Below are 16,752 nucleotides of genomic sequence, written 5' to 3'. Positions count from 1 at the left end.
GAATTCCACCCGGACATCAATATTAGGGGCGTGCCTAAGAGGCACTGCCATTAGCGCCCTCTCTCACCTGTCGTCAGGTCCACTTTTGCTCTGTACTGAGAGCATGTTGGCAGAGTCACATAATACACGCGGAATTTGCAGATACTCATAAGTGAAAGCAAGGCATACTTCATCAACAGCCATACAGGTCACACTGAGGATGGCTGTATAAACAACATTAACACTGTTACAAATATGCGCCACACTGTGAATCCACACCAAACAAGAACGACAAACACATTTCAGGAGAACATCCGCACCGTAACACAACAGAACAAATACCCAGAAGCCCTTGCAGCACTAACTCTTCTGGGACGCTACAATATACACCCCTGCTAACACCAAACCCCGCCCATCTCCCAAATACGGAGGTCTCAAGGTTGGCAATTATGCAAGTATGTCTTATTGCAGTGGTTCTCAACCTTTTTTCAGTGATGTACCCCCTGTGATTTTTTTTTTTTAATTCAAGTACCCCCAAATCAGAGCAAAGCATTTTTGGTTGAAAAAAAGAGATAAATAAATAAAATACAGCACTATGTCATCAGTTTCTGATTTATTAAATTGTATAACAGTGCAAAATATTGCTCATTTGTAGTGGTCTTTCTTGAACTATTTGGAAAAAAAGATATAAAAATAACTAAAAACTTGTTGAAAAATGAACAAGTGATTCAATTATAAATAAAGATTTCTACACATACAGTTGTGATCAAAATTATTCAACCCCCACACAATTGTGGTGTTTTGGCAAGTTGGACATTTATTCCTTATTTTGTTTATAGTCATATCAAATAAAGATGTGTCAAATAGACAAATGCAACTTAAATTATAACACTGTATTTGATAAAATACCAAAAAAGGACATTGACAAAATTATTCAACCCCCTAGTTACATGCATCTTTAGTACTTAATAGAACACCCTTTGGCAGTAATTACATCCTTCAAACGTGATACATAACCGGACACAAGCTTCTTGCAATGATCTACAGGTATTTTAGCCCATTCCTCTTGGGCAAAGGCCTCCAGTTCATTCATATTCTTGGGCTTGCGCGCTGCAACTGCCTTCTTCAAGTCCCACCACAGGTTTTCTATAGGATTTAGGTCTGGCTACTGTGAAGGTCACTCCAGAGTTTTCCAGCCCTTCTTCTGCAACCACTCTGATGTTGATTTGGATGTATGCTTGAGATCGCTGTCCTGTTGGAAGGTCCAACGTCTCCCAAGCCTCAGCTTCGTCACTGACTTCATGACATTTGCAGCTAATATATCCTGGTAGGAAATAGAATTCATAATGCCTTGAACGTGCTGGAGATTCCCGGTACCTGAGGCAGAGAAACAGCCCCAGAGCATGATTGACCCCCCACCATGCTTAACAGTAGGCAAAGTGTTCTTCTCTTTGTAAGCTTCATTTTTTCTCCTCCAGACATAACGTTGATTCATAGGCCCAAAGAGTTCCGGTTTTGTCTCATCACTCCGTAGAAACAGTTTCCCAAAACCTTTGGGGTTTGTCCAGAGGATTTTTGGCATACTGGAGTCTATTTTTCTTGTGCCTGGTAGTCAGAAGTGGGGTGCGCCTGGGCTGTCTCCGTGGAGTGATTTGCCCTGAAACCGGATTGAAAGGTTTCACATAGATTGTTAGACGCTAAGTGTTCATTTAACTGCTCCGCAACAATTTTTTCGAGGATTTTTGAAATAAAGGGAAGGTGAGACACCGGTCGGTAGTTTACCATGAGGTCAGGATCGAGGTTAGGTCTTTTAAGAAGATGAATAACCGCTTTTTTGAATGCTAGGGGAACAGTGCCCGAGGAAAGTGATAAGTTTATAATATTGAGCACTGATGGACCTAATAATACAAAGAGCTCCTTGATAAGTTTCCCAGGAAGAGGGTCAAGTAAACATGTTGTTTGTTTTATTCCATTTACACGTTGTAACAATTCCTCTAATGTTATTTCCTCAAAACGAGAGAAACTATTTTGGAGGGCAGTATCCGCCGTATATACAATCGTATCAGTGTTAATAGAACCCAGTTGTAGCTGGGACGCGTTGTCTTTAATCTCCTTTCTAATGACTTCAATTTTCTTACTAAAGAATTGCATAAAGTCATCAGCTGAGTGGGTGGAGCTACTAGAAGGGGTCCCTTGTTGGGTTAGCGATGCTACCGTACTAAACAAAAATTTAGGATCGTTTTTATTACGGTGGATGAGATTTGAGTAATATTTAGCTTTAGCTAAGGTAAGCATGTGTTTATAAGTTATTAAACTATCACTCCATGCTTGATGGTGCACCTCAAGTTTAGTCGTGCGCCATTTGCGTTCCAGCTTTCTACATAATAATTTCTGAGCTCTAGTTTTTTCTGTAAACCACGGGGTACGCTTTTTTGGAGCCTTTTTTAACTTTAGCGGTGCTATGTTATCAATGGTTTCGCGCAGGGCGTCGTTAAAGTTGTTAGTAAGGTTATCAATAGAGCCCACATACTTTGGGAATGGTGCCATTACCGAGGGCAGTAGGTCAGCAAGAGTTGTCGTTATGGCCGTATTAATGTTGCGGCTGCTATAGCAGTTATTATTATTATTAGTTTGACGAACATGCGTCTGAACCTCGAATTGTATAAGGTAATGATCGGACAATACTTTAGTATACGGGAGTATCGAAACTTTGGAAACGGTGATACCCCTGACAAGCACTAGGTCTATCGTATTACCGTTGTGATGCGTGGGTTCATTTATTATTTGTGTGAGACCACAGCTATCAGTTATAGTCTGTAGCGCTACGCACGGTGGGTCCGATGGGGTATTCATATGGATATTAAAGTCCCCCATTATGATTATATTATCGGCGTGTGTCACTAGATCAGCAACGAACTCTGAGAATTCATTGATAAAGTCCGAATAGGGCCCTGGGGGGCGGTAGATAATAGCCAGGTGTAGAGGCAGCGGTGTGACAGACCTCATAGTAAGCACCTCAAACGATTTATATTTATTATTTATGTTAGGACTAAGGTTAGAGTTTTTGTTGTATATTAATGCGACCCCCACACCCCTTTTAAGAGGACGGGCAATATGCGCATGTGGAAAGTTAGGAGGACATGCCTCATTTAGCGCAAAAAAGTCGTTTGGTTTAAGCCAGGTTTCGCTGAGACCGATGACGTTAAGATTGTTGTCTCTGATGATATCATTAACTAACGTTTTGGGAGACAATGATCTTATGTTTAAAAAACCTATATTATAGGTAGTGGGTTGTTTTAGGGAATTTTAATATGACTATAAACAAAATACGGAATAAATGTCCAACTTGCTAAAACACCAAAATTGTGTGGGGGTTGAATAATTTTGCTCACTACTGTAGAAGTAATCATCAACTTAAAGTTCCCTCTTTGGAGATTATAATAGAGATCCATCTGGATTCATGAACTTCATTCTAAAAATTTCTTCACAAAAAAAGAAATCTTTAACATCAATATTTATGGAACATGTCCACAAAAAATCTAGCTGTCAACACTGAATATTGCATTGTTGCATTTCTTTTCACACTTTATGAACTTACATTCATATTTTGTTGAAGTATTATTCAATAAATATATTTATAAAGGATTTTTGAATTGTTGCTATTTTTAGAATATTTAAAAAAAATCTCACATACCCCTTGGCATACCTTCAAGTACCCCCAGGGGTACGCGTACCCCCTTTTGAGAACCACTGCTATTGTGTGTGTCAAGAAAAAACTTAGGAACAAAGTCCAGATTTCCAGATGTATGAAATGATTTTATCCTTGACTGTATACACAAATGTTAAGCATGTACATGTATAGGCACATATATCTGTTCATGTACAAGCATAATGTGTACAAACTTAACACATGTAAGCATTAAGGCTGCACGATAATTTGAACCAATGTAGTGTTTTATGACATCACACGCACAAATTCGATAACATTAAAAGTAGCTAATAACTGAATAAAAAAAAAGGCTCCATTGAGGTGAGATTACTTGCCTCTTGTCAATATCCCCTAAATTAATTGTAAAAATATGTCGTGTCAATCGTGCGGGACTTCTTAAGTGTTTCAAAGAAAGGCTTTTCCTGTGCTATTTGCACCAAATGTTTCTACACACATTCCGGGAGGTGGGAAAAAAACATCATTCTTGAACACATCAAACCTTACTCGTCACCTGAAACACCAGCATGGCGACAGCTGTGATCTGAGAGCCTATGAAGACGCCTGTAGCTAAAGACACTGCCCCAAATCCAGCCGCAGCGTTTGAAAAATGCAAAAAGTTTTCCAGAGACGACCCAAGGACTAAAGCAATCTGTGATTTCATCGTGGACGACCAGCCTTTTTCCATCGATGAAAATACTGACTCTTTCCTGGTGTGCACAAACTACACTTAAACTTAGATTAAAAAAATTATACATATAAATAAGTTATTGGTATCGGTCTTGAGAACCAGGAAATGATAGCTGTTTTGCGTTCAGGAAAACACTATTGTGCATCCCTCATATGCATGTTAGGTGTGTATACATACATGCTTACACACACGTATGCATGTGTTAAGTATGTACACTTGTGTGCTACTGTGTCCATGTGGTGGGCGGTGCTAAAAGAACAACCTAAAGAGTCCTGGGTTTTTAAATCAGCACTACTTCCTTTCTTCACGACAGAAAGCTTGAGGTTCTTGTCGCCGATCCTTCATATCTGACAGTATATGTTAAAAAGAGACATCTTCATTGATTGATTGATGTTATTGATCATGTTCTCCTGTGAAGCTCCGCCTCTTCTAGTCCTAGAGTAAATCTGTCAATCAACATGAGTGAAGCGCATCAAGATGTTTCCTCCTCATTAGGAAGACATGACTAAAGGATGGAAGAAACGTGAAGATGTGAGCACTCAGCTCCATCTCTCAAAATGATTTGGTCCATTGAGATGGTAGAACTTGTGTCTGGGAGGATTTGCTACAAAATGATTGAGTTCATCCCATCTTTGGCTGGGAAGGATACTGCTGGAAGGATTCGAGCAGACCGGCTCAGATTCTTATCTGGTAGCCATCGTTGAGCGTGCTGAGTTCTGGAGGCTTCTTCTCCACTGACGCTGGCCTGGAGAACGGAACAACGTAAACGTTATTTATGATTTGTCTGGAATAGTAAGAACTTTTTAGTGTTTCTCCATCTCTATATGCTGCTCCACAGCTGTGTCAAAGTCTTACTCCCTTCCTTTTTCATGAGGTCCCCAATGTCAACACATCAGTGTGTGTGTGTGTGTGTGTGTATCTACATATAGACCACATACAGCCAAATAACAAGCAGTGTTGCTATGCTTTAACTTCTAGAAACACTGCTTGGGTCATGTGACCTTGCACATCACACACACACACACACACACACACACACACACACACACACACACACACACACAGCAAAGGTCAGACGACGCTGCGTCAACATTAATTCTGCTGCATGCCAACTTGGCGACTCGCAGCTGTCGTCCAAGTCAGCTCGTGTTTCATCTCAACGCACAGCTGACAGGGTTTGTTGTGTGTGTGTGTGTGTGTGTGTGTGTGTGTGTGTGTGTGTGTTTGTGCTAGCATCAGTCACACACATGCAGCATGTCCTAATTAGAGTTATTAAATTATCCTTTTGTTGCTGAATTGATTAACAAAGTGTTTTGAATTATGTTCATGATAATAGTTACACATGATTGTCATGAATAAAATGTTGAATAAGAACATAAACCTGTCATTAAATTGATCAACGTAATAAAGAGAAGCTTGGTAATGGGTAACACGAGAAGCTGTCATGTTCAAGATAACCATGATGATGCAAGTATAATAAAGAAAAACATGATGAAAAGTCAAAATGATGAACATGGCAGTGCCATGATCAAGCCAAAGAGGATTTACTGTTACGATAATATGTCTTAAAAAGATCCATCCATCCATTGTCTACCGCTTATTCCCTTTGGGGTCGCGGGGGGCGATTGAGCCTATCTCAGCTACAATCGGGTGGAAGGCGGGGTACACCCTGGACAAGTTGCCACCTAATCACATGGCCAACACAGATAGACAACATTCACACTCACATTCACACACTAGGGCCAATTTAGTGTTCCCAATCAACCTATCCCCAGGTGCATGTCTTTGGAAGTGGGAGGAAGCCGGAGTACCCGGAGGGAACCCACGCAGTCACGGGGAGGACATGCAAACTCCACACAGAAAGATCCCGAGCCCGGTGTTGAACCCAGGACTACTTAGGACCTTTGTATAGTGAGGCCGACGTATTACCCCCTCCACCACCATACTGCCCGTCTTAACAAGATAAAGTGCCATAATGATAATACACATGATAAAGAGGATGATTATTGCCATGATAATGAGGAACTTGATAACGTGTCAGAGTAAAGAGCACTGCAATAAAATGTCTCAATGAACTTGATCAAGTGTCATGACTAAAATGGATATGATAAAGAACATGATACAAGATGATAATGGTGAGCATTATAAAGTGTTATGAATAACATGATGAAATGGCAAGAATGAACACGATTAAGTGTCATGACAAAGATAAACAAGATACAGTTTAATGATGAACATGATGAAATGTCATTATGAAAAGTTTCAGTTGAGTACTTTCCCCTTAAGTGTGCGAGCGTGTGTGTGTGTGTTGTCAGGACAATGAAACATGGGGGTGTTAAATCTATGAGACAGCAGCATTTCAGGGAGGACACTCACGATTTGTCTCTGCGGTGCATGAGGCGGCGCTGTGGGCTGCCTTGGCGGCGGCGTGGGGACAAAGACTTCCCACGGCTTCGCTCCTTGATTGGAGACTGAGCGCTGGACGACTTGAGGATCTAAAAAAAGTACAGAGAAATAAATAATTGTTAATATCGATAGATGTCATATCATGTAAAGCTGACTGTGTAGCCGCCAGGACCATTATTATCATCAGCTGGCATCGACCACAACCACTGCCACCATGATGAATACAACAATGGATTAATGATATATTGTGTGTGTGTGTAAGAAGGGGAACAGCATAAAATTTGAGCGTGTATTAAGTTTTGGAGTCAGTAAAAGAAAAAATGTTACACAGACTTTTCTTGGCTCACATGAATAACTGCTCCCAGCTGTTCATGTGATTACAAATAAGTGGGTCACAGTGGTCATGTTTGTTTTATTTTATCCTAAACAACCTTTTATACCAGTGTGTCTTACATACAACTTTACTCAATAACAAACGTGTACACACAAACTATTGCACATTATGCTATGGTTGCATGCCATCATTATCCTGATGGCAACGATGCAAACCTTAGCATTAGTATAGTGCTAATTTGAAGCAAACTGTAGTACTTTGTGTATATATATATATATATATATATATATATATATAAACAAACACTTTTTCACAAGAACTTTCAAAATATAACAAAGGAAAATACAGTACCAAATAACAGACACAAGGGAAAGAAAACAATAGGCATAGTTAATCTATACATCCATCCATTTTCTACCGCTTATTCCCTTTTGGGGTTGCGGGGGCGCTGGCGCCTATCTCAGCTAGTTAATCTAATAAATGTTTAATGTTATGTTCATTAAGAATGTGTTTTGCTTTTTTTGTTTTTTTGTTTTTTCTTCCTGATAGTTGGTGTACAAAAAGTATTTAAGTTTGATGTTAAATTCATAGTCTATGTGATTTATTGACACACATTTATAGCAAGAGTGAGGAGATTTACAGTGTGATTTTAAATGACTGTGAACACGTTTCGGAGAATAAAGTAGAAGGATATCTTGTTCCTTGATTTGTATATTTCGATCTTTCTGTTTATATTTGTTTTCCATTTCAACCCAAAATAAAAGTACACAAAGACTGTCAAAGAAGCAATGAGCAATTGATTCCAGTTGTTGATGACAAAAACTATAATAATTTAAATGCTACGTCTTTTGTTTTGTCAAGGACACAGTATTTGTTAGTTGGATTTTTTTTACAACCTTTTTTTCCATTCGATGTCATTTAAAATGTTATTCCATCTCTACTGACCAACTGTAATGTTTTGGTCTGTCAATGAAGACGTTTATTATTGCACTTCTTACCAAATACATTCATACCGTTGATCATTGGGTGAATGTTTAAATTTTTATTCATGTTTATCACTGTATGAATGGAGTTTTTCTTATTCAGAAGGAAGTCTTTTTCTGGTTTTATCATATTATATCTTTGCACAAAGTCAGAATAATTGTAAATATTACCGTTTGAGTTGATCAGAATCATCCTTATTGGCCAACTATGTAACACACAAGGAATAAGACTTAAGCTTTGAAATATGCAAAATATATTTTTCAAACCAGTTGTACCTAAATGTTTTTTTTCTATGCAACACATGTGTTCTTTCAGATGGGAGCACTTCCAGGTAAGACATTGTGTCAAGCCAGGAAAATAAGGTTTGTTTTTGAAACATAAATAATTCAATCAAAAGTTTAGCCTGTGTACAGTCGAATTTCACTGCCTCCATGAAAAAAGCAACCAGTAGCGTAAAACGGTGATTACAATGGAAAGTTAAGCTAACATTGTTTGTGTCAATGTGAACTTCCTCAAGTTATATTTGTTTATATGCTTACTGTCCGTTAATATACTATGAGAACTTTCTAACTCTATATTTGTTTACATGCTTTCTGGTCAGAAGATACAATAAAACAAACATAATTTTAAATCACTATTTACTTGTACAAAAGGCATACGAAGCAGCTGCTTTCAATTAATATTTAGTACAAGGCAAATATTAAAAATATTTGCGTTTATGCACATGCTTAATAGGAACACTGGCTCATAATTGCATTTTAATAATATTAATGCCACCTAATTTTTCAAAGATAATATTTGTAATATAATAACAGAGCTTGTTTATGTTTTGTGTGTAATTGTTAGAGCCTTTTAACCTTTAAAAACGTTCCCATCCTCATCTATGGTCATGAGTTTTGAGTTGAGACGGAAAGTATAAGCAGCCGAAATGAGTTTCCTAAGTCGGGTGGCGGGGCTCTTCCTTAGAGATAGGGTGAGGAGCTCAAAGTAATGTGGAGCATTGAGAGGAGCCACATGAGGTGGTTCAAGCATCTGGTCAGGATGCCCCCCGGTCGCCTCCTTTGGGAGAAGTTTATGTCTGACCAATAGGAGCCACAGGAAAGACCCAAGGCAAGTTGGGGAGACTATGTGTCTCCCAGCTGGCCTGGGGATGCCACAGGATCCTCCAGAGGAACTGGACTAAGTTGCTGGGGAGAGGGAAGTCTGGCCTTCTCTGCTTAGGCTGCTGCCGCCCTCGGATAAACGGCAGAAGAAGGATTGAGCGGAATGAGAGCTGTCACTACGCGATCGGTACTGGAACTTCGGAAGACACGATTGGTCCACACATGCGCATGAACTATGTCACTTCCTGTCAACTTGCTTTATAGCAGTTATATTCTTGCACACCTTCACTGTCACTGTGTTTTGTTTTTTTTTTAATCTTTATTTCAATAATAATGTCAAAGAAAACATTACATAAAAAACAAGCTTAGCAAAGCATAAATAACACGTCAAACCTTCAAGAGCAGAAACAAAAACACTGAAGTCTATTTATAAAAACAAATGTCATTCTTGGGGATTCAACAGCGATTAAAACAAAGCTTCACAAACAGCTGAAAGTGTGTGTTTGTGTGTGTGTGTGTGTGTGTGTGTGTGTGTGTGTGTGTGTGTGTGTGTGCATACCTGTGTGTGTTGACAAATGACTGACCTATATAGCCTGCACTGCAGCCTAGTTCATGTCTTGCTACTTACACGGACACACTTTTAGTCATATGTTGCTTAGAAAGTACAGTCAATGATTCGATTTCTGTGACCAACATTGATTGATAAATACACAATTTCTCATCAAAGTATTGATAATTGATTTCGGCATGAGTAGTGTGTGTGTGTACAATACCTTCATCCTCATGTCACGGCCATGTTTCTCCAGCTCCCGCTTCATCTCCTGAGGGCCCAGTTTTGCAGCATTTAGCACCAAATACTTCCACTCTATGGACTGACACACGTGGGGGTCATGAGGCACGTATAGGCCGATCTTCACCTGGGGGTCACATAGCATCACTCATTTAACTTTAGTTATAATTACAGTGTCCAACAACAACACAGTGCCGTTTAAAGTTTGCATGATTATTCGATAATGACCAGGTATCAAAAACTCTGATACCACTAGCAGTGATGCCACTTGTAGTAGCAGTGATGCTATTACAAAACCCAAAACCAAAGAAGTTGGCACGTTGTGTAAATTGTAAATAAAAACAGATTAAAATGATTTGCTAATACTTTTCAACCTATATTCAATTGAATAGACTGCAAAGACAAGATACCTAACATTCGAAATGAAAAACTTTATTATTTTTAGCAAATATTAGCTCATTTGGAATTTGATGCCTGCAATATGTTTCAAAAAAGAAAGTCGTGGAATGCTCATCAAAAACTTATTTGGAACATCCCACAGGAGAACAGGCTAAATGGGAACAGGTGGGTGCCATGATTGGGTAAAAAAGCAGCTTCCATGAAATGTTCAGTCATTCACAAACAAGGATGGGGCAAGTGACCACTTTGTGAAGAAATGCATGAGCAAATTGTTAAACAGTTTAAGAACAACATTTCTTAACGAGCTATTGCAAGGAATTTAGGGATTTCACCATCTACGGTCTGTAATATCATCAAAGGGTTCAGAAAATCTGGCGAAATCACTGCACGTAAGCGATGATATTACGGACCTTTGATCCCTCAGACTGTACTGCATCAAAAAGCTACATCAGCGTGTAAAGGATATCACCACATGGGCTCAGGAATACTTCAGAAAAACACTGTCAGTAACTACAGTTCATCGCTACATCTGTAAATGCAAGTTAAAACTCAACAATGCAAAGCAAAAGCCATTTATCAACAACACCCAGAAACCCTACAAGCTTCGCTGGGCCCGATGTCATCTAAAATGGACTGATGCAGAGTGTAAAAGTGTTCTGTGGTCTGACAAGTCCACATTTCAAATTGTTTTTGGAAACTGTGGACGTCGTGTCCTCCAGAACAAAGAGGAAAAGAACCATCCGGATTGTTAACGGTGCAAAGTTCGAAAGCCTGCATCTATGATGGTATGTGTGTGTATTAGTGTACAAGGCATGGGTAACTTGGACATCTGTGAAGGCACATTTAATGCTGAAAAGTACATACAGGTTTCGGAGCAACATATGTTGCCATCCAAGCAACATTATCATGGACGCCCCTGCTTATTTCAGTAAGACAATGTCAAGCCACGTGTTACAACAGCGTGGCTTCATAGTAAAATAGTGAGGATACTAGACTGGCCTTCCTGTAGTCCAGACCTGTCTCCCATTGAAAATGTGTGGCGCAATATGAAGCTTAAAATACGACAACGAAGACCTTGGACTGTTGAACAACTTAAACTGTACATCAAGCAAGGATGGGAAAGATTTCCACCTGAAAAGCTTTAAAAATTGGTCTCCTCAGTTCCCAAACATTTACTGAGTGTTGTTAAAAGGAAAGGCCATGCAACACAGTGGTAAAAATGCCCATGTGACAACTTTTTTGCAATGGGTTGCTGCCATTAAATTCCAAGGTAATGATTATTTGCAAAAAAAAAAGTTTAAGTGACCTGAGGATCATAGGGTCATAAATATTACTATACAATAAATATAGCAGTGACATTTCAATAATAAAGTTGCTGAAATTAAATTAAGAATGTCTAACTACCTACTCCCCCTCATCAAAACTTAAAAATGGTTTGCTCCACTTGGATAGCGGCAACCCTAAACTTGAACACTTCCCTTTACACATACGTAATAACGTCATCAAAGCTCACATTGAAACATTCACACACAGTAGAAGTAATATAGAGATATCTCTCAAAGGGGGGCTAATGGGGGACACCGGAAGCTGGCAAACGTCACATCCGGCCGGCATTTATTTTCTGTAGTTTTTATTAGGAAATCCACCATTTTGTTTGTAGTCCGGACATAAGTTATAATGATATGACCCTTACGTCAGGAGCCAGGAACCCTCAAGTTTCTGGCCATCTGGTCTACCATCTGAGCAGCACCCCCCTTCGTATGTAGTGTTACTATAAATGTGAGACTAATGATATATGATAGAAAAAAATAGTAGTAATGCAGTACTGTTCTTTGGCGATGTGTGACGATGTAGTGCTTATACTCTCTTTACCTTCTTGAGGATGTGCTGGTATCGTTTGTAGGAGCTTTCCAACTCAGCCACCAGCTCGCCGAGGGTTCGGTGGATAAGCGGCTTGTCCATGAGGTCCGGCCGGCGGCTCATGCCGAGCGAGCCGTAGCGTCCATTGCAGTAGACGCCGAGCACGACGTGATGGAAGCAGTGACCTGAGAAGTGAGTCTTAAAGCTGATGGGGAATCTTTCTAGAGACATCAGGCCATTGGTCATGTAGCTGCGAGGCGGATGTAAGGAAGACATACATTGGAACACGTCACATAAAAAATATTACAAGTAATAATTTCTGAGTGTGTTTACATTTTATTAATACTATTTTTTACTATGATTCTAGGCCAATTTTGTAAGAATGAAAAATAACTGTTCAGTCAGACATTGGAAGGTTGTACTGAAATAAGTAACCAATTGCAAAATAAGTCATTTTAAAAGGTGAAAGTAAAAACACGAAAATACATAAAACTAATACAGTATAGTAGTACACAAGAAGGACAATATAGGACTCAACTTTCCGTTTAAGATAAACATGTATGCACATTTTAAATAAAAAATGTACATTTTGCACTGTAGCAAGTCTAATCAAATTATGTAATTCTGTCGAAGGAATTTCAAATTGTGACAGCAAGAAGTGGGACTCAAATATGAGCTGCAGGGTCATTACGTCCCGGTTGCCAGATGTACAATAATTTTAATATATATTAATCCTCTGCACGATCGATATTACAAATATTTCCTTGTACTTCATTAAATGACTATTAACAAACACACATGACAACATCCTGCACTGCACCTGATGCATAGTCTGATTTACAAGCCAAATGGGGACACCTTTTTTCCCCAACAAAGCTATTTAATATAAGTTAAACTACAAATTTAAAAACACTACACTAGGTTTGTGGTCTTTTTTGCTGTAGCATATGGTCCTGTAAAACATCAAATCGTGTATGTGCGAAAATTTCTCTCAGAATACAACCATTTAAAAAAAAAATTCTGGTGCGATAATTTCTCCTTTTCCACCTGGCAACGTCCAATAGCATTACATTTGAATGCTCACATGAGACAAGCTAACGAGTCACGGCGAGAAAGAACGGCTTGTCCTCCAGCTACTACACTGCTGATCCAGGGAAGTTCTGGATGCAAAACTATTAATAACTTCATGTCGTCGCCAGTGAATGGTTTATTGATCTAAAACACCTCCTGCGAGGCACGCTAATGGTTGTTCTAGTCATATGACACACGACAAACAGAGCTTCTCTTCATCTTAATCCCAATTAACAATAACAAACATCCACATGTAGTTGTACATTTCATATTTACACCTACAATTATTTACATTTAGTTGTGTCTCACTTGGTCCCAACTTTGTCGTATTTATTGCAATATATGGTCACAATATACAAGGCAGCAGCCGCCAGGAGGTGCTGCAGAAAATGGTAGAACGACAGCGAGTTAACATAGTAGGCCTCATAGCTCAGTGGTTAGAGCACTGGTCTTGTAAACCAGGGGTCGCGAGTTCAATTCTCGCTGGGGCCTGACAACTCATTTTTGTCCACTGAATAAAACATTTTTGGATATAAGAAATTATGGTTTGTTTGTTTGTGTTTGTTTTCTTTTACCGTAAATAGCTTACGTTTGTCACTTCACTCTTATTTATCATGCTTGCTTGTCTTTGCCTCTTCCTGTATTTCACTCTTATTTGTCTCTCCTTTCTTCGTGTTTCTAATTCCGCCCTGGGATAAAGTCGCTTGCCTGCTGAGACTCACACACGAGTCACAAGCGTACAAATGTCTCCCCACCCAATAAAAACAAGCTTTCCTCAGCCAAACTAAAAGGCCATTGTTCAGTTTTTATTAATAACTAAACTGATTACAACTAAAAAAGCTTTTATTAACAAAAAATAATTAAGCCATGTGTATGTATGTGTGTCTCTGTGAGACAGTAAAGGGGAGTGGTGAACTTTGAAGTGAGCTCTTGTTGCCTAGTAACAAGGTAGGGCGGCGGCGTCATGTGTTCGAGTGCAACGGGTTGTCTTGTAGATTCCACAAACACACAGACATGTGGCCTTATGGTCCACTTTTGTGGGTATGTGCGCGCACGCATGCATGTGCGTATTACCAGTTAATTGGGGGACAGTTTGTTCATGTGGCAGACAAAAAGCTGTGTCCCCATTTGAGGGGGGGAGGTCAGGCATACAATTAGCGTGAGGTCAAAGTGCGGCTTGTTGTTGTAATTCTCACACAAGTGTGAGTTGGAAAAGGATACATTCCCAAGATGACAGCTTCCAGACATTTAATTGGCAGAGACTCCCTGATCATCTCTCGTGCAGTCTCCATTAACCTGGCAAAAGAAGATGACTACATGGTTTAAACAAATATATACATTTTCTTTTACTCTCCCTTCACTCCTCCATGTATAGATGTTTTTGAATTAATGCAGTGGGATTTTCAATCTTGCACAAGTTTGTTTTCTTCATTACAACTCTTTCCTCCTCCATACCAATAGGGGGCAGTATTTACAGGAACCAAACAAAAAACTGTAAAATTCAGCAAATAAGTTTAGTTCAGGTTCAGACAAGATGCTTCAAGTTCCCAGGGCACTTTGAAGTACAACCGTGGACAGGAGATTCAACTTTTTTGTTTTTAACCTCACTGTGATGCTATATAAGGCAGCCGCCTCGCACCATGTGACCTGACATGACCCGCCAGCTCAGAGATTGTGATTATTCCAGCTGAAACCCTTGGCAAAAATCATAGAATTAGCAGACTTGTTGAATGTTGATTCATTTGTTTGATTTTGTAGAAAAGTGCAGATAACAGACATAACCATACCTTCTGTATAATCATTACAAATGGCAACTTTCTGGCTTTAAAAACACAAAAAACAAAAATTGTGTTAGTCAGTAGGTTTCATTAATGTCAATGGATAATCATTAGGAGTGTCACGATTGAGTGATGTATTGATAGATATATATTCCTAAATTTCAACTATATTGATCAGTGCTTGGCCAGTTTGCCTTACGGAAGATACATATCAATTCAAGATCGTTTTAAACAGGATTTAATTAATTTTATCTTTATATAAAATTCAGCACTTTTAATGATAAGGACGTTAAAGTTGAAGTCTATTTTGCCCGTCTGCGGCACCATCAAAGCGAAAATGGCGGCTAGCTGGATACCGAAGGTGGTCGAAAAAGGTCAAAGGTAAACACCACAAGACAATAACATTACAACACAAACTTCCAGCTACAGCACAATTGCAAAATCCACAACAAATACACACAATACAATTAAGTAATATAAATCTACAACTCTGATCTGAACCGAGGATGTCGTTGTGGCTTGTGCAGCCCTTTGAGACACTTGTGATCGAGGGCTATAAAAATAAACATTGATTGGTTGAACACAACTTTAACGCACAAAAGACGCAACAGACAACAGAAGTGACAACGGAGCAAGTAACTGCGATGCACCGACTTCCGGAAAACAACACAAAGCGACAACATGGCAGCCAAGGAAAAGTAATTTATCAGAAACAAATACGAAGGAGGCTATGGAAATTAGGCAGTGAGGAGCAACACTTTCAACAGGGATGAGGAGGCATGCATGCTTCTGCACACCTGGGACACGCCAAGGCGGAGAACAAATACTGTAAGGCCAGATCGGGGAACTTTATTTAGCAGGTAAATCCCCTGTTAGAATTTTGGTTAATGTAGTTTCACTGAAAATGTCTTAAATATTGAAACTGTAAGCAGAAAAGGTTTACCTCTTGTTCAACCTAAAGTGTTGGTTGGACTTTATTCAAATACAGGTGAATGCATTGGTCATTAATTGTTGTTCACTTGTTTGTTAGTATGCATAATTCATTTATACCTACCATAAATTCCAGACTATAAGCTGCTACTTTTTCCTACACTTTGAACCCTACTGCTTATATAACTGTGCGGCTAATTTAAGGATTTTTCTGCACTGGCGGCGATAATGCAGTTAAAAAAAAAACAACAAGTAAATATACTGATATAGTGTGTTGTCTGTGCTATGGTTCGCTCACTGCAGGTGCTGCAGGGTGAACTCTTTAGTGTCGTTCCGTCTGCTAATCGTACCTAGCATTTCTGCTCGTATGGATTCTTCATTTATCACTCCATGCAACACTTGCAAGTTTTACAGTACATCTAAAACAATTCATACTTACTAAACTGTCCCATGTGATGTCTGTCGCGTATTTTCATGCATATTTGTATTGTAATGTAATCAAGCCAATGTCGTTAGCATCAGCTAATATGCAAACACCTTTACAAGCGTCTGTTAGTATCATTACAGTAATTTACAATAGCATTTTTTTGTAGTGTTTCACAAATTCCTCAGTAAATTCACCAAAACGTCATTATGGAGTTATTGAATCTGTTTAGCTCATTGGAGAGCTAGCTTCCACAGCTAGTGGGTCCATGATGATGACTTCTATTTTGTTTGACCA

The 16,752-nt window shown here is 39.2% G+C and overlaps 1 protein-coding gene and 1 non-coding gene across 4 annotated transcripts in view; one reads left to right on the top strand and one right to left on the bottom strand.

Moving 5' to 3' along the window:
- Window positions 1-3,774: 3,774 nt before the first annotated feature.
- Window positions 3,775-16,752, bottom strand: part of vash2 (vasohibin 2) — a 44,019-nt gene continuing 31,041 nt past the window's right edge. For 2 of the 3 annotated variants that reach the window (XM_061901160.1, XM_061901162.1), the window contains exons 5-9: window positions 14,545-14,619; window positions 12,265-12,502; window positions 9,977-10,120; window positions 6,753-6,871; window positions 3,775-5,121 (exon numbers count right to left, since the gene is read on the bottom strand). In XM_061901160.1, the coding sequence (XP_061757144.1) occupies window positions 5,052-5,121; window positions 6,753-6,871; window positions 9,977-10,120; window positions 12,265-12,502; window positions 14,545-14,619 (646 nt within the window). In that variant the 3' untranslated portion in view covers window positions 3,775-5,051. The remainder of the gene's footprint in view (window positions 5,122-6,752; window positions 6,872-9,976; window positions 10,121-12,264; window positions 12,503-14,544; window positions 14,620-16,752) is intronic. The other variant, XM_061901161.1, reaches the window with a different exon arrangement.
- On the top strand, window positions 13,743-13,815 carry trnat-ugu (transfer RNA threonine (anticodon UGU)). The gene has a single exon. It is a non-coding gene; the product is annotated as a tRNA-Thr (tRNA).

This window comes from Nerophis ophidion, linkage group LG05 (genome assembly GCF_033978795.1).
Source record: "Nerophis ophidion isolate RoL-2023_Sa linkage group LG05, RoL_Noph_v1.0, whole genome shotgun sequence".
NCBI classification, from domain to species: domain Eukaryota; kingdom Metazoa; phylum Chordata; class Actinopteri; order Syngnathiformes; family Syngnathidae; genus Nerophis; species Nerophis ophidion.
Note: the sequence above shows the minus strand (reverse complement) of the source record. Positions and strands in the feature narration are given on the sequence as shown.